This window comes from Mytilus californianus, unplaced genomic scaffold, assembly GCF_021869535.1.
Source record: "Mytilus californianus isolate M0D057914Y unplaced genomic scaffold, xbMytCali1.0.p SCAF_7, whole genome shotgun sequence".
In the NCBI taxonomy this organism is placed as follows: Eukaryota; Metazoa; Mollusca; class Bivalvia; order Mytilida; family Mytilidae; genus Mytilus; species Mytilus californianus.
In genome coordinates this window covers 98222897-98241694 of record NW_026262723.1, presented here as the reverse complement: position 1 = coordinate 98241694, position 18798 = coordinate 98222897, and the positions used below count along the sequence as shown (strand labels likewise).

Below are 18798 nucleotides of genomic sequence, written 5' to 3'. Positions count from 1 at the left end.
GGTTAGCAAAATCTTAATATATCTTGGTGGAGGATATAGGCAAACATCTGAACAAATCCTTTATTTTACTGAAATGTCGTATGCAGGCTACTAGATGAAATAAAGTAGGCGCATCACAAAATAAATTGAGTTTGAACGGAAATATTGAAAAAAAGTACAGAACAGTTCTCGGGATATACGTTTAATATCATGATAAAATTATTCCATTTTGTAACGTTTTGTATATAATCGTTGAGCTTGCTTGTGAATGATTTGCCTATCATTTTTCATATATTATTGTTGTATATTTTACAATTTGTATATATTTACTGTCATATTGTAAAATTACAATGTATAATTATCTAATGTTTTTTTATCAAGTATTTACTATTTGATAAACTCACTCTGTGTGCATTAAGAATATTCTGTTTTCCCTTGGAACTTTCTGTTTCAAACATTTTCTCATTAAGGGCTGGTAAACATTTGAATCTTTCCCCTCTCCTATATCGCATACAATAGTCTCTAAAAGTTTAAACCTAAAAATAGATAAAACAACTCGTGTTTCGACTGGGAGCTTTTACTTAACCACTTGGAACCTTGGTTCAATAGCTACCTTGTAAGCAGCAACACTATAATCGTTATAGGAAGCACAAGCCATAGAATATTGTATCTATTTGGAGATGTATACTCTATTTGCAGGCGCTGCAGGAATGTTTCTATACAGAAATCGAAAGTTCACAATTGGGAGTCTGAAATCATCGCTTTTTGTCGTAAAGTTTTGTTCTCATCCGACTATCATTGTCAATTGCTATATGCATTTTAAGGGATGATGCATACTTAACTGTATCTGCGCTTTCCATTATTTTAAGTTCAATGGGTGACACGTATTTAAATAATAAACTTTGCATTATTTAGCGAGAGGACATACTTCATATAGCGGTACTTGTAGTTAAATGATAATGCTAACTTCGTTTTACTCATCCCCAGAAGCTGCTGTATAAAGTCTGCTTCATACGAATAACGGAGCAAAACGGCTAGAAGAGTACTACAGTTGGTTCCTATAGGAATGCCGATGGTTTGTTGAAAAACACATCCTCCAAACGTATAAACAAATATGTTGCCAATAAAGATTAAGCATCTTGATGTTGTCAGTTTTAGCGTTTTTTCTTTTGGTTAAAATGAGGGATACTGTGTAAAGGATACAGAAATTAAATGTGTTTATACTATTGGAAGACGAAGAAGAATTAGACTGCATGAACTCTATATAAAAATAAGAAAATGTGGTATGATTGCCAATTAGACAACCCTCCACCAGAGACCAAATGACAAAGGTGTTAACTACTATAGGTCACCGTACGGCGTTCAACAATGAGTAAAAAACCCATACCGCATAGTCAGTTATAAAAGGCCCCGAAATGACAAATGTGAAACAATTCAAACGAGAAACCTAACGGTCTGATTTATGTACAAAATAATGAACAAAAACATATATGATAAACAGCAACAAACGACAACCACTGAATTGCAGGCTCCTTGCTTGGCACAGGCACAAAAGATCAGGCGGGGTTAAACTAGTTTGCTAGCGCCAAAGCCTCCCCTTAACCTGGGACAGCGGTGTAACAGTACAACATAAGAACAAACTATAAAAATCAGTTTCTAGTATCAATATTTGATTCAAACCGCCCTTGCAGTAGATAGCCCGGTTTTAATAAGTGAAAAAATTAATGTGAAAATATTTTTAGAAAAGGTTTTTTAGAGTACTTTGCAGACCCAATAGTATAAAGTTGTTTATGGGGACACTTATTTAATTACAGTTTCCAGTTTTTCATCATTAGTTGAAATTCCAAATGAAGATTTTCGCATTGGTAAGTGTCGTTGGGGAAATTGTTGCGTCTTTGTCCAGATTTGTAAGGATATTAAAAAAACATATTGTCGTAGTAAGCAAACAAAAAGATGCTTAAAGTGCAGGATTTTTGGCTGAATATCAAAATCTGTCAGAATTAAGCATCCGTAACAATATGCCGTCTCATAGACTTATACTTCACATCTTTTTTTTATTCATATAACAATATACGTACTCTGGTTTAATGGGTATGTGTTTCTTGGCCTGTTCGTTCTTCTCATTCACCAAGTCCTTCACAGCACTGACAAAGTCAAAGTGATTGGTATGTGTACTTGAAACAATCGTGAAGTGCGTCCAATTAAAAAATTCCATCAACTGAAGCATAGCTTTTGCTTGGTGGTACACAGTCGGTGCAAACTGTAAAACTTTCTGATCTTTGATTTTCTGTAATATTTTTTTAAAAAATGAAAGGGATTTAGAACAGTGCTTATGATTTAATTAAATGACATATTTTTTGTTAAATATACTACAAGTATCTGCTTCTGCGTTTTTCTTTCGTTATTAATTCTGAGTAATAGAAAGAGTCCTGTAGTATTTCCTACGGGGCAAGAGTAGTTTACCGATAAAATATACACATTGAAGGAATAACATCAACTTCAAAAGGAGCGAGAACGTGTACTACGACATAGTTAGCGTTTCCAATGCATACACCACCAGCCAAACGAATCCAGAATCCCTACTTTTGTAAAATATTAACTTACCAAACAATAGAAGTTATTTCAATTATTATAACCGATTACTGTTTTGGGTGTTATGTTCACTCACACATTACTGTACTTTTAAGGTTCAAATATACTATCTTATATATAAATTTTTCATGTAATAATAAGATCCAATTAATTATAAATAATCTATTTATATAAAATAGTTGACAACTAGGTACAGCTTGAAGAATATTCAGCTTTGTATAGGCATTGCATTTTTATTTCTGGAAAAATGAATTAAAGACGAGAACAAATTAATTACGTATCTTTTGTTGAACAAGCATTGTTTATTTGACCTATAACATCGTAGATTCGATTACTCTATGATTATTAATCAAAACTGTCATAGATACTGAACTATTGTTCAACACTATATTAATTAAATTCCCAAAATTACAAATATGTTGACAATCCTAATTACATCCAAGTTAACTGTTTGATTTTGTAATTGGATTTTTCCATTACATTTTATTTGTGTGATTGTTGTTTTTTTCTTATTCTTTGGCTGCTGTGGAATTATAACTCATATTGAAATTCATATTTAGGGAACCCTCCCTTTCTTTGTTTAATACCAATTTTTATATATAGATACTGTTTGTGTAAATTGGTGTATACAACTGGTCCTAAACGGCGTTCAACTTGAATCAATATCAGTAGATTAAGCATGTACATTAACAAATTTTTTTATGTTAAGAAACCATGTAAAGGAGCTGAAGATACTTTTGCGACAAAACAATAAAATTGGTTACAGTAAATGAGACAATTTCCACAATATCGACTATTTTTTGTTTATCATTGACTTTAATTGTAAAGTCATCATTGATGGAAAAACACCGTAAACATTTGCAATGTACTTCAGTTGTACCACTAAGTTGTGATGGTGGTAGGAGTGTTTGTGGTGAGTAGAGTGGCTTCTTCACTAACTTTTCCTGATGTTGTTGTAAGAGACTGACTTTTCGTTTTTGTGATCCCTTGAGAGGTATCTTCTGGACATATGAAGTTTGAACTAACAATATCATCCTAATTTGGAATTGACGTTTGAATTAGGTTTGGACTTTCAAAATATTTTGGACTTGAGTATCACTGAGGCGACATTAATTGTTTAAATACACTTCTGGTGAAATAAAATTGATACCGTTAATATTATTAACGTATCTTTTACAGGTGGCACGGTAGTATTTCAGGAGGCATTGGGATATGATATCCTTTTTAGAATTTCACCACTGTCTAACATTGCCCAAGAACCTACATACACAATTAACTGAAGTACTTATGTTATAATATTCAGAAATGAATTTGAATATGTATGATGACTTTTTCTGCTATCTTTATAAACCTAGTGCATTTAAGTTTTTTTTATCGTGCAGTGAATACAAAATCCTAAATTTTCACCTACTTGTATACTTATTTCATATTTTTCTTCATTTGATTCATCCCTCAGCTTGGGAAAGTATGTTCAGTACATATTGTATTTTTTGTCTAATCAGTGTTCAGATATATTGACTTAAGTAGGGTACACAAAAGGTGTCCGACCACCAATTCACTCACTCCAATTTAGAACGTAAAAGTAGCCCTACTCTGACAAAAAATAGTTCTTTTGATGTCATCGTTTGCTTAAACTAACAAACAAATTTGCAGAAATGAAACTTTTGATGTAAGAGACATATATTTAAACCATTTTGAGCCAAAATTTACTTGTCTATTAGCTTGCATTAAAAATTGAGGATTAATGCGCTCCATAGTATACTTATTTAAGATTTCCAGAAAACCAGGGGTTATTTTTAGTAGTACTTGGATTCCGAACGGTCATTCTTTATAACAAGACTTTAAACATTGGTTGAAAATTTACATGTAGAAAGGTGATACATGTACCATTCAGAATATGCCTGGCTTCTATGATGTAAACTTAGAATATTTAGAAAGCTGTGGAAATTGAAAAAAAATGGTTGAATAAATAAGGACTTTGAAATGGTGGTCTGACACCTAGAGTTACTTAAATTCCAGAATGTTAATACTACCGCGCAACCTCAATAAACTCATATCAACACTTGAAACCAGTAATGCCACCTATGATACATAGACTTCTTACTAGGAAACATATAACATTAAGGAATACTAGTCTGCACTTATTTCTTACCCAAAAAAAAGTATACACCTATCCCCGGTTGGCAGATTTTCACTTTTTTCATCTTACCACTTTTACTTAATGAGTTAAAAAACAGATATGTAATGTTTCAAATCAGCGCAGTATCCAAACGTAGTGATTTAGGAGGAATGATTGGATTGCCAACTCTATTTCTAGTTAATCTGACTGAAAGAAACAACATTAGTACCAAATCATGAAAAAAGATGGTAAAGTCCATTCCACATTTTGCAGCATGCCTGACATCCCTTTAAACATTTCCAGGTTATGTAGGCAACATAACAAGATTCTTTAGATGGCAGTAAACTATTATTTTTAAGTCTTTTGACCATACATGTACATGTACTAGAATATATCTCTAAGTTGGCTGTTTGTCTTTTTCTCATGTATATATTAACGTATACATTAATATGTGACGTCCATTTTTGCTGAACTAGTCTACATTATTCTTTAGGGGTCAGCTCAGAGGCGGGATTTTCTGGCTGTGTTGACGACCCATTGGTGGCCTTGGGCTGTTTTCTGCTCTTTGGTCGAGTTGTCTCTTTGACACATTCCCAGTTTCCATTCTCAATTTTATTAAATTCAAATTTAAAAAGTTAAATTATGTCCCCTTACCTAATCATTTTACATTTTTTTTTAGCTTTTCAGGTTTAGAAAATTAAAACAATTCATGACATTTCTATAGAAAATAAACAAGTGAAACTGCGAGCTACTGCTCACTGATGATACCCCCGCCCAAATATGGATAATTTTAATAGTGTAAAAATATGTAAGTGTTCGGTAAACAGGAAGTTGTTGAGTGATAAATCTGAAAACGCATCACACGGTAGAGCTCACTCATATAAACCTTGAAACCAAAAATCAGAAATCCTTGTAATGTAGTACCTGAGAAAAATGCGACGAAAAACATTCATGCGTCGGACGGACGGACTGAAGGATGGACGGACGGGCGGACTGACGGATGGACGGACAGACAGAGGTAAAACAGTATACCCCCACTTTTTTAAAGCGGGGGTATAATAAACTATCTAATCAATCTGACATACAATGGTAATCACATTCTTTGTCCAAAAAAATTACTTATCTATGTAAAGAAACCCCTAATTCTAACTCTATTTCAGCTAAATGTTGGGATTAATTGAATAAGTAAGGACCCCTATAAAGGCAACTAAAATATGTAGCGTCTTATATTCCAGTTGTTGCACAGTGTTCAGGAACATTGAACCCAGTAGGTTACACAGAAGAGCAACCTAAATTTCGGAATGTAAATACTATCGTGCCACCTCCCAGACTTTTGAACGCAAACTTAAAAAAAAAAAAAAAAATCCTGAAATTGAAACGTATCCGTTACGTAAAAGAATTCATCAAGTAGACCTACAGGAAGTCTCTCTCATCTGAACCGAATTTAACTCGTTATTATGCGAACGAAGAGCATGTTTAGAAAATCCGTTTTCGGTCACTTTGCGTATCCCATCACAATAGAAAACGTCATTATACAAATTCAAATAAATATTTCGTAGTAGAGTCATTTATTTCTATGTATGAAAGTTTATATTTTTGCGCAAAACGGTCCTGCATATCACTCCTTTACTTCAGATAGACTATACCCACAATAGAAAAGAGTTTTGTAAACAAGTCTTCGATTTTTTAATTGTTTAAATTTGAACTATAAAAACTTCTTGTTGAAATATCATGAATGAGAGTCACTATAATTACAAAGTTTAACATTAAGGTTTTAGATTTTGAAAATTTACTCGAATTGAAAGTTGCAGATATGGCTAAGATGTGATTCTTCAATTGCTTTCATTTCGATTGAATTTTCCAACAAACAAACAAAAAACAGAATTACATTTTTTACTGAAACATCTTCGGAATAAAATTTATATAAGTTTGTTATATGTTATTTTGAATCTTAAAGTAAAAATACCGAACCTCGTTGTCCATTTCTAGATGTAATTCAAGAAACGATTCAGACTTTAATTTGAATGTGGTGTCCTTTATTTAAAGTTCGATGGGATAAATGCGTCCAACGTAATCACCTTGATCGTTACAGAATCAGAGTGGGTTCTTTTTACTGCGTATGATTTTCTTGAAACAATATATTTGAATATAAGTTGGCCATTATTTTTTTATAAAGCAACATTGGACAAGTTATTTTAGTCAGTCTTTAAGTTTAAATTAATGAATGGTAGAGTAAATGGTACAGAAGTTAAATGTATTCATACTATTGCACATGTTATCACTTTCATCTGGGATCATTGTCACTTTAATTGATTATAATTTTATTCACCTCAACATTAATTCGGATTTAAACCTAGGCCAGAGTTGACCCAGTTTTAGTTTATGGGTCATCCATGATTGTAAACCATTTTCCAAAGTGTACAAAACCTACACTTGGGGGAGGGGGTAAAAAAATCAACATTTTTACCGTACGCTTTTTTCATCAAATAAAACAGTCAGATATGTTTCAGTTTATTTTCAATGCAAATTTCTATATTTAACTAAACTATAATAGACAGGATCTTCTTTTTATAAAGAATGATTGATTCTTGTCTTGAAATCTGAAAATGGTTGATGTACACTTTTTGACGGAGGGTGGGGGGTCTGAAAAAGTGTATGTTTTGTACACTTTGGAAAATGGTTGACAATTATGGATGACCCCTTAATAGGAGGAACAGGTAAGCACGTAAAACAAGATCGCGTAAGAGCAAAATTGCATTAAATTAAGGAACAAAAAAGGATAGAAAAAAGTCCATGCCCCAAGTGCTTTGGGTACTAAAGCTATGCAGGAAATGCCATTTAGAAGGAAGGGCGTGAGTAGAATATTACTAGGTATAATTATCGTCAATCGTGGTAAACTCTATTGTATCTATTACATTGAAAAATAACGTATTACCTCAAGCGCTCCAGAATATTTGGGGTCCCATGATAAAACTGGCAATCCTAAATCCTCCAAGACGGTTGTAACATAATCAGTTGACGATACAGAGGTTTCTCCGCCTATCTGGAGATAAATAACGGAATTGATGCCTCCTTGCAAAATTGTATCATTGAACAGTTGCAAAATTTCAGATGGTGACTGGTTATTCAAAGGCAAGTACTCTACTTTAATGTCGTATTTTCGTTTTAATGTGAAAAAACTTGTCCTGCTTCTCGTGATAGATGATACTGCAGTTGTTATTGTTGATTTATATTTAAGTACATTTGGCGCTAATATAGGTACGGTAACTTTAGGCCGTTGTCCATTTGTTATAGAGTGTAAACAAAAAGTCCATATGAATCCCCAAACTGTCGTTGTTGGAATAAACATATTGATGCATAGAATGCTAAAAGGTTACTATAAACTTCCTCCTCAACAGCTATCTTTATCTATGAATAAAAGAAAATATGCTAATGACATTATTGTTCTAAAGGAATCATTATGACAATATCATTATAAAATCACCAATGGTCAGAAAGCTGATAATGAAGTAAGATTGTGCAAATGACAGCTGCCAATACTGGCACTTCATGGTTACGTATATAGTAAGTAAGATTCTCCTAAAACTATGAAGAATAACCTTTTCATTTAAGAAAAAATTGTTCAAATTCTTTAGTAACAAGCATGTGAAGCATACTAATTACTCATTTTTCATTTCTCCTTTTATCCGTAAAGTTAGATACTAGTATCATGAGTATGCGCATATCCTTGAAGGTAATTATGATTGAATGAAATGTCACATTCAATAGCGTGTAAAAACTCAAAGTCTTGTAACCAAGGATTTGTATACAAATCCTTGTTGTAACTAATGAAATACAATGCAAACATAGAGTGATAAATACTCATCAATGAAGAATGAATTTTCGATCAAAATTATCATTCCATTTGATAATCAAATTATTATTGATGATCATGATCACCACTTCGTTACTGCCAGCTTAATGACAAAGTTAACAATTTTCAAATATTTGTTTTTCCGATTTTGGTTAAAAAGTATAACAAGGCAAATTCAAAGGGGGAAAGTCCAGAAAAGCTGACCCGAACGAATGGAAAACAATGGTTATACTCCTGACTTTGGTTCAGGCATTTTCCGAAGTTTTCGAAACAGTTTTGAATTTTAACTATAGCTAATAACAGAGCTAATTTCTTTTTACACGTGTTTATTCGTTTCAAGTCGTGTGATGACCAATTGAACAGTAAAATATCTGAATCAAACATAATCAAATACATCCTTTTACCTAAATTTCTTTGAAACAAAAATCAAGTACCAATTACTTTTAAAAGCCAAATATAACATTAATACCTATTTCAGTATTCAAATAACCTTGCATATTATCTGCTGCTTTGCAAATATCGTTATAAAAAACCCTGCTGTAATATTAGAGCTCTAGTTATCTTGTGGTATTCAGGGGTGTATAAAATTGTACTACGGTGTTGAAAATTCATACATCGTGAAGCGCAACTGAAGGGTCTATGTATCTACTATACCGGTGTAAAATTTCGTCAACCCCTGACTACACCAAGACAACGAATTTATTTCCTTTGAAACGTTCCTTAACTTATTTTTATTCCGATGAAAAATTGAAAAATTCTTATGAAGATCTTCCACTAGGCATTTTTTTCAACACCGATGTTGCAGCTCATTGTCAAATATTATCTTTACTTATTTTTTTTTTAATTTTTGAAATATTGAGAATAAATTATGTTGTCGGAAATTTTTAAGAAACAAAATGTTTTTTCAAACTTTGGCAAATTTTTTATTTATTGTTAATTATCCCCGGGTGAACTGGGTTGGGTGATATTTACACCCGGGTAATTAACAAATCAGATTGCAAAATTAATGCTTCATACTAGTTAATGAGTAATATACTTGAAGTTAAAGCCACATAACAATATTCACAGTAACCTGACGACAAAACTAACCAAAAGACATCTAGACAGCAACATTCTGGCTTCAACAATGAGCAGGTGTATCTATTTGTCAACATAAAAATCATTCAGAACAGTAAAAGTTGTGAATGAATTATAGAAATAAATCTAAGCTCTGCCATCAACACCCAGTTCTCCGAATGACAAAAAATTACAAGGCTATATAATAAGATATGAGGCTATCAAATATTTTGACACCTCGGGATGTTTGTATCTTTCATTTTTTTTAAATTTGAAGTATGCAGATGTTTTGATAATTTTACAGTTAAAAGTATGTTTCCCTTTATACGTTAAAACAAAACACTTTATTACCAATGATCAACTTTGATGAACATTTTATTAGTAGTAAATCTATCAACATGCAGAAAAATTCAAATTTAGACAAGGTTGGTGCCTGTTAAAACTTTTAAACCCGCTGCATTTGTTTGCACCTGTCCTAAGTCAGGAACCTGTTTCAGTGGTTGTCGTTTGTTGATGTGGTTCTTAAGTGTTTCTCGTTTCTTGTTTTTTATATAGATTAGACCGTTGGTTTTCCTGTTTGAATTATTTTACACTTGTCATTGTGGGGCCCTTTATAGCTTGCTGGTCGATGTGAGCCAAGGCTCCGTACTTTGACCTATACTTGTTTACTTTTTATACATTGTGACTTGGATGGAGAGTTGTCTCATTGGCACTGATACCACATCATCATAAGTCGAAAACAAACTGACAAAGCTTTGGCCAAAAAAGAAAAAGACCAACAGACAAACAACAGTATACAAAACACAACATAGAAAACCAAAAACTAACCTGCATATAACCTGTAATATGTTCATGATGTTTATGATAATTTATGAAACCTGTGTAAAAATGGTTGAGAAACTGACTTAACAGATCTCAGTTGACAGCAAGCAAAACTTACCACAAAATTTAAAGTATTTGAACTCATATCGAATGACATTTCCACAAAACACAATACATTCTTATTAGTTTTCTAGTTCCATTAAAACTTCTGACACCTTCTTCCGACTAACAATTTTCTCATCTCCTTTTATCTTTTATATATATTAATATATATTTGATGGAGATTTTTAGGTTTTCTTAAAAGTGTTAATCCCAATTTGTATGTATGTATGATTTTGTCGATAGATGGTGGAATATTTAGTGCAACTTAATGGGCCGACCTTATCTGTCTTATCACCAAAATTACGAAATAGTATACTGTAATTCAATGTCCGTTTTTAGCGTCGAACTGAACTATATTTTTACAATTTTTTAAAGGTAGGGTTAATTTCCCCATAATTATTTTATGGCTATATCTTACGTTGTAAAATGATATTCCCGAATTCGATTTACATGTTTTGATATATATACATAGCTAAATATTAATACACCATGGAATATTTTGATCAAATAGTACAGCTACAAGATTTTTCATATCATTTAGAGGTTATTGTTTGAAAGTGTACATTGATTTAACAACACTAAACTTCAAAACAGTTGATTGATAACGTTTGATTTTGTCAACTCTTATGGACTTTACTTTTGGAATTTACCTTGGAGTTTGGTATTTTTGTTATACTTTTTAGATTATGGATGCCGGTACCTTTTACCAATTTCATAATTTTTGATTTTGAATATTATTTTCCCATCAATATATTCGTGATTTCACTTTAATCTAATGCGATTTATCCATTTTAATGTTGTTTTATTTTATGTCTATTTAGACATGCTGAAATTAGAGAACATCAAATACTAAAAAGACATTAGGCTGAAACCAGAGTAAATATTCAATCGTCTCATTTTGTGCCTCGGGAATTCTTGTTACAGGAATCTTTCCATAGATCAATCAATATTAGAGACGACGGGAATTATACCCATTGTGTATCTTTTATTGTGTATCATAACGTTTCTTCTTAATTATACATCCTCACTTACAAATCTTGAGGTTTAAGTGTTCCTTATAAGGTCAATCTAGAAAAGCGCTTCGGACGCACGAAATTTATAAAGTGCTATTTTCGTTTATATATCCTTGGCTGTTTTGTCTTTGTTGCAATTTGAACAGATTTTTACAAATTTTGAGTATTTTCCTGTAATGAATAAGAAGCACCTTCAAAATAAAATTCTATCTGCAGGAAAGCTATATTTATATTCTACTTTTCACTTTAAAAACTCACTATTTTAGTGGTCTCACACAGCAATGCATATCGCAGCACAACATTTCGATTTTAGGGATATATGAAATTTTGTATGATCATTCAGTTATAGGAAATACTTTTGCTGTTTATAAAATGTTGAAACACTTAAGGTTTTTCCAGCTATAGCTTGCTTTGGCTTTATTTGGCACAATGTTTTGGAATTTTCGGTTTTTAAAGCACTTCTACTTCGTATTTGATTTGACCTTCCAACTCTTTTGTACGAGCGTCATTGATGAGTTTTATGTAGGCAAAACGCGCGTCTGGCGTACAAAATTATAAGCCTGGTATATTTGATGAGTTTTTTTAATGAATGAAAGATGATATGAAACATGCGGATGAGAAATCACCGCAACAAACAAAAAATAACTTCAAGAGGTCATATTGTTCAACCTCGAAAAACCGCCTACACTATAATAATCGATTGAAAATTATTTGTCTGTCTCACAATTCTGTTGCAATTACTATAATGTTCAAGTTTTATTAATAGTCAGGATATGCTATGATATTTCTCTTCATGTTATCTTTTATGTAAAAAGGCAGTATTACTAACTGTTTAATACATTAAAATAATAAAATCAGTCAATCTTTAAGCTGTAGCTGAAATTAGTTTTGTGTTTTTGCGAAAAGGCATATTCGTTTAGATAACAAAGATATGTCTTTTTTTCAATGAAAATCTATTAATCCTTTATGTCCTTCCGTGACTCTTTTAAATCAAACTCAACATCTAATCACGTGATTGACCTAGAAATTAGTTCCTTAGAATCACCAGTACCAGCATTCTTTGTCTTAAGAATGAAGATGCAGATCTTTAATACATGTAAATCTGTCATTATGCATTCTGTTTTAATCGTTTTTAATGTAAACTAAAATAAAGTGCATATTAAGTATAAATTGATTTTTGGGTAGTTATTTTTCACGTGTAATAATGTAATTTCATGATAATAAATTGCGAATTAATGTCAAATAAATATCTGCATAATGGATAAAAGATTTTCGACGACAAGTTCAAATCAATATATTTGTCAAATATAAAAAATAATAATGCAATAATTGAATAATAGCATAACTAATGCATGTCTAGATTGATAGACACATCATCATAATCAATAAACAAAGTAGAAATTCAAGTTCGGAGAATGATTGTCAATTCCATTTGGAAGGAAGGATTGAGAAATGTTTTTTATTGTTACATTTCTTTCGTGACAGATTGACGTTATGTATATATAGTTAAAAAAAATAATACATAAAACCAGCCATTATACAAATGTATAACCCTGTGTCTACTACTACATACAGACAAAGCCCTAGACTTCATTATATTTATCATTGTAAAATGGCATTTGTGTTGTCAGATTAAACGACAGGTTCTACCATTTCGTTTGAGAGTTGTTTTTAACTGAATTCGCTTAAATTAGATTTTACCGATGTCTATACAAGAAATTACACAGAATAGCCTTACAGGGCAAATGTTTTGGACGGAAAGAGACATTTAAAAATATACTTATATTTACATTGAATTAGGTAAAGTAGTTTGATCAATTTTCCCTGTATGTTTTTAGATTTTTTAACAATTCTCCATTTATTTATTAAAATCAAACTGCTAGTCAGTGTTATATATATACACATTGCTGCTGAAGACTATTTTGACACTTTATTGTAAATTTTTCTTGCCTTGTTATCAAAGTTCATCCGGTATCAATAAAAATCATTTGTACTTTTAATTTAACATGTAGGTGTAACGTTACCGATAATTCATTTTTATTACGGTGTGGATAGGTACAAATGTACTTCTGCTTAGTAAAAACTTTGTTGTTCGAAAAAGGAATTCCTTAAATCTATCAAAATTGCAGTTTGAGTCATCTTCAAGCATTTTCAAATAAAATCAAAAAATGAAATGTTGGTCGGAGCCTCAAAGTTCATATATATGGAGTTGTGAAATTGTACATTTTACTGTTAGACAAAGTCGTAAACTCCACAAACAAGTGGGTATTACGGATTTATCTTTAAAAAATTAAAGTCGTATAACAACTGTCTTAAAATCGCTATTAAACACTTTTTGTTGGTTTTTTTAGTTCTTTTTTGTAAATGATTTACGTTTTTAATCAATTACCTTAAACATGGTTACACGGAAGGCATAGGATATTTGCTTTCAAAATTAAGAAAAGTTATGCAATTTAACAATTTGTATTTATTTTGATACCACGCGTATAAACAACGAAGTAACGTCGTTTTCAGCATGCAATTTTGTCATTTTAAATTGTGCGTTGCGAATGTCGTGTCGTGTATTATACAAAAATATTATTGTTATAAACAAAAAGCGTGATGAAGTATATAGTCGGTACTTCAATGTACTCTTCTATAGACCTATAGAAAAACAAACCAGGATTTTTTTTTTTAAATACTAAATTTGGAAATATTCAGCACATGTAAAATATTATTGTTATAGACAAAAAGTGTGATGAAGTATTTAGTCGGTACTTCAATGTACTCTTCTATAGACCTATAGAAAAAAAAACCAGGATTTATTTTTGAAAATATTAAATTTGGAAATATTCAGCACATGTAAAATATTATTGTTATAGACAAAAAGTGTGATGAAGTATTTAGTTGTTACTTCAATGTACTCTTCTTTTCGGGTCCAAAACATGTTGAAAATTGAGCAAAATCTATGCATTTTTCATGGAAACGCGTAGAAGATTGTTTTGTTAAAAGTTCACTTATTGTAATGTCATTTATAGGAAACTAACTAATTTTAATTTGAATGTGAACAATTACTAGTCATATTGCGGCATTTACAAAGGAGCAAACTCAAATACCGTATTAAAAGTAAGATGACCGAAATGACAAAATGTGATAGGGACTTAAAAATGTAACGGTATTAAAAAGATGAGCGCCTGACCATTCCTCTAACCTGGGATTATGCTGCAATAGCGTAACTTAGAGAACAAACTGTAAAAATCAGATGGGCTTTACTCATCAGATCGGTATTAAAACACAAAAATAAATAACAAAAAGACAAAAGACACAAAGTCCACATCTAAAAGTACGCACAGTTATCAAAACCAAGACGATTCTATTCAATTGTCGACAATAAGTTGTATTTTCAATTATATCGTAAAAAAAAATGATCTTCGTTTGTGCTTTTCACATTTCACGATTTTGCTGTAGGTTTCCATTCACTGTTATTATATTTATGATAATAAATGGCAATGATGAATTTGTCTCACCAGGACAATCCTTGCCAAAAAATAGCACTTGAAATTCCGAGGATTTGTAGGAAGATATGCTTTCAAATTCCAAGTAATATCGTTATTTATATTGGGAGACAGTAAAACAGTAAAGAAATAAGCAATGATGTAACAAGCCGACAATTAATGATAATTATGTTATTTTGTGTATGAAATTGCCAGATTTTAATTAAAACACCCAAGTTTTAACTTCTTTAAGTATAACATTCAAGGATAGATAATTATCAAGATATTCAAATGGAATGTTATCACAAATGTCAACTTATATACATATATCTATCAAAAACAAAAAAGAATCCGTTTGAATATAACCACATCGCATGCAGTTACGAGGTTAACTTTGTCAGAGAACGTTTATTGTAATAACACAACAGTTTTGCATATGACAACTGCAAACATGGAACAATTTGAAAACAGCAAAGGACCAGGTTAACTTTTGTCCAAAGATGGCCTGGATTTTCAACTTTATTATATAAAAACAAAAAGGTCACATATTGGTTTTTCAATGGATCTTTATGAAAAGCCTTAATGCAAAGTAAAATAATTATCTTCATAACAATCTAAACGGTACATCGATTTTACTGCGCTATATGCGCATTTCGGCATTTAACGTCTTCTCAGTGATCTCGAGGCCAAATTATTTTTAAAATCCAAAACCTAAAACAAACGTTGAAGAGCTGATAAAACCATAATGTTAAAATGTTCTTGTTATGGCCAAAGTTATCTATGATAAAACTTTTACAGAATATGAAACATTGGACCAAAGTTGACGTTTTAACACACATTATGTGTTATTTAGGTGTCGTAAGTTCTTGATATGTAATGTGATGTACTAAAAAGCAGTTATTTGATACTAATAGTTATATTGTAACCTTTTCTATGTAAAGTTATAGAATTTTATCTAATCTTTAGTTAAAATAAAATCTTAGGGTTAATCTTAACCATTCGTTAACCGTCTCCTTTAATAGGTATCATATCTTTACAAAAACGTATAAAAGGCTTTTAGATTTGTGTGAAGCTGATATCAGAATAACATACGAGCAAGATAAAAAATATATTGTATTAACAATACACAATAGATAGCCTTCGTCATGAAGATTCAATCTTTTTTTAAAGGAAAAGGTTCATGAATGCCATTATGTAAAACCATTAAAACATTTTTTATGATTAATAGAATTATTGTTTTCAAATTTCAAAATATTTTTAAAAAATTGGATCCTGCTCATTAACGAACTTTGTGAAAATGGTAATCTTGAATTAAGACTTTCAAACAATTTTGGAAAAAGGTTGACACTGATAAAAGCCATTTATTGTGCCGAAATATTTGATATAATTTCATCTTATTCGTATATTATCATCTTTTAGCAGAAGATTGCACAAATAGTAAGACTTTTATATATATGAAAGCGATAGACACAAAAGACATTTTAACAAATTACTAGTGTTTTTTTCCCATTGATATATATATAGTTTTACTAAACATAAAGTCAGCGGCTTGTACAAACTTCGGCTTCATACTTATTTTGTATTCAATGATTATCTGGTAATCATTAAGATAATATAAAGAGACAGCGTATTAACTAACTCAGCAACCAAGAACTGGTGGTGTAGTAAATAGACGATTAATTCTAATTAAATAACACGGTACTGGAACTTATTGAACCCTCTGTTAACCATCTATTAAAGAATACTCTAAACACTCATTTCCTTATTAAGCTGTCAAAATTTACTTGAAGAGTTGTGCTTGTAACAAAAGATATAATAGATTATAATGTAACTTCAGTAAAACAGATACAATGATAAAGTTTGTAAACAAAACAAATTTGATGCAACGATGACAAAGTGGTTCAAAAGTTTTATATCTTTTATAGTGGATATTGGTAGAATTGACAATAGTTCTTAAATAACATGGAATTTGATGACTCTCTATGATATGCTTCAAACATGCTCAATTTTGTTCAAGACTCTTGGTGAGAAAGTCTGTATTCGGTTAATGGGAATATACTTTAAACCAATTTCCTAATTGTTGCACATGATTGTTATTAAATGATGACAATCTATATCAACACTTGATAGCAGTGTATTTGATTAAAACCGATCAACTAAATTATTTTGCTGTGCTTCTTCATTAAAACTTTGATAAAAAATATTTGTTGAGGAGCGACTTTTATTGTTCTACATGAATTAAGAAACAAAAGTACTATGCATTTATCCAATTCTACATTGATTTCTGTAATGAGTTAGCTATCATAACAAGGGAAAAAACGACTATATATACATTATGCTTTTTGCAAAAAGCACCCAACATTTGCGGATTTTGAGAGGAAATAAATTTTACTACGAATATCAAGGGAAATATTCATTTTGAATAATAATTTTGAAAACAAGTATTGATTAAATGAATATATAAAAGTTATAAATTGCCGAAATGATAAATCACTCTTGGAACAAAGGTCACATGTTAAATTCCGGGACAAAACCAGAACCTACGACGTCAACAAAGACAGATATAAATAAACAAAGAAGTGTTGTAAAAAATATCCGCTGACGAAGAAATAACACTCAAAACTAAAGGTTTTAAAATAACAAAAACAAAAAAAACTGCCACAAAACACTCAAAACTAAAGGTTTTAAAATAACAACAAAAAAATAACTGCCACAAACGTTCATTTTATGGTAATAAGTAGTAGTTTCAAAATTGGGTCAATAATAGTCCTTTAAAATTCTTCAAATCTCAAAACAGGAATAACAGCAAGATTGTTACACCAAAAATTCTGAAAACAGTCTCCGACAAAACAAAATCTTTTATTATAGTTTTTCAGTCATGGTGTTACCATGGTGTCAAGTTTATACCCTGACCTCTACAACATGTACCTGTGCCAAGTCAGAATCATTGTTAGTGGTTAATTGAATCTTTATATTTTCTACTCCGTAAAAATAATTGGGTGTTGAAGGCAGATCTTTTGTAGTCTCTATTTAATATGTTCACAATTTTTTTTCTTGAATCAAGGCGTTTAAGCGCTTGGTATATTGTATACATATTTGTCTTTGTTGAATACCATATGTTGACCTCAAATGGGTTTTAAGGGAGGGTTTTATTTGTATTTAATATCAAACGTCTAACATTTTCGAAGAGATTTGGATATTTGTAAAGACTTGCCTTATGGTTACCAAATTGAATTTCAGGATATAATGTGTTTTCTTTTTTTTTTTTTTTTTTATTCAACTTTTTTAACTAAAAAAGGTCTAAAATTTGTAATGGTAATAAAGTGCAACAAACGTTTAACAAATAGTTTGAGCCAATATATACATAATCTTTTAGTCTTAGATGCATGATTTTTATATAGTTGTAATTGGCTTTGAACTAGCTGTAAGTAACTGCGAGTACTCTCAGATCTGTACTTAGTGCCTTTTTTGTTATGGGGATGTATAAGTACCCTGCCACGTCCGGTCTGTGTTTTTGTTAGATGTATTTCTGTTTTGTATCAATCTGATGAGTTTCAACTGATTTTTATAGTTTGTTCTTATGATGTACTGTTACATCACTTCCCAGGTTAGGGGAGGGTTGGTGCCTTCAAACTAGTTTAACCCCGCCACATTCTGTATGTGCCTGTCCCAAGTCAAGAGCCTGTAATTCAGTAGTTGTCGTTTGTTGCTGTATATCATATTTGTTTTTCTTTCATTATTTTGTACATAAATCAGGCCATTAGTTATCTCGTTTGCATTGTTTTACAT

The 18798-nt window shown here is 31.2% G+C and overlaps 1 protein-coding gene across 1 annotated transcript in view; it reads right to left on the bottom strand.

Annotated features, from left to right (window-relative positions):
* Positions 1 to 18798, bottom strand: part of LOC127707865 (glutamate receptor ionotropic, NMDA 2B-like) — a 58151-nt gene that overhangs the window by 23865 nt on the left and 15488 nt on the right. The window contains exons 2-4 of the mRNA XM_052212610.1: positions 7626 to 8098; positions 2058 to 2266; positions 384 to 515 (exon numbers count right to left, since the gene is read on the bottom strand). Of these exons, the coding sequence (XP_052068570.1) occupies positions 384 to 515; positions 2058 to 2266; positions 7626 to 8039 (755 nt within the window). The 5' untranslated portion in view covers positions 8040 to 8098. The remainder of the gene's footprint in view (positions 1 to 383; positions 516 to 2057; positions 2267 to 7625; positions 8099 to 18798) is intronic.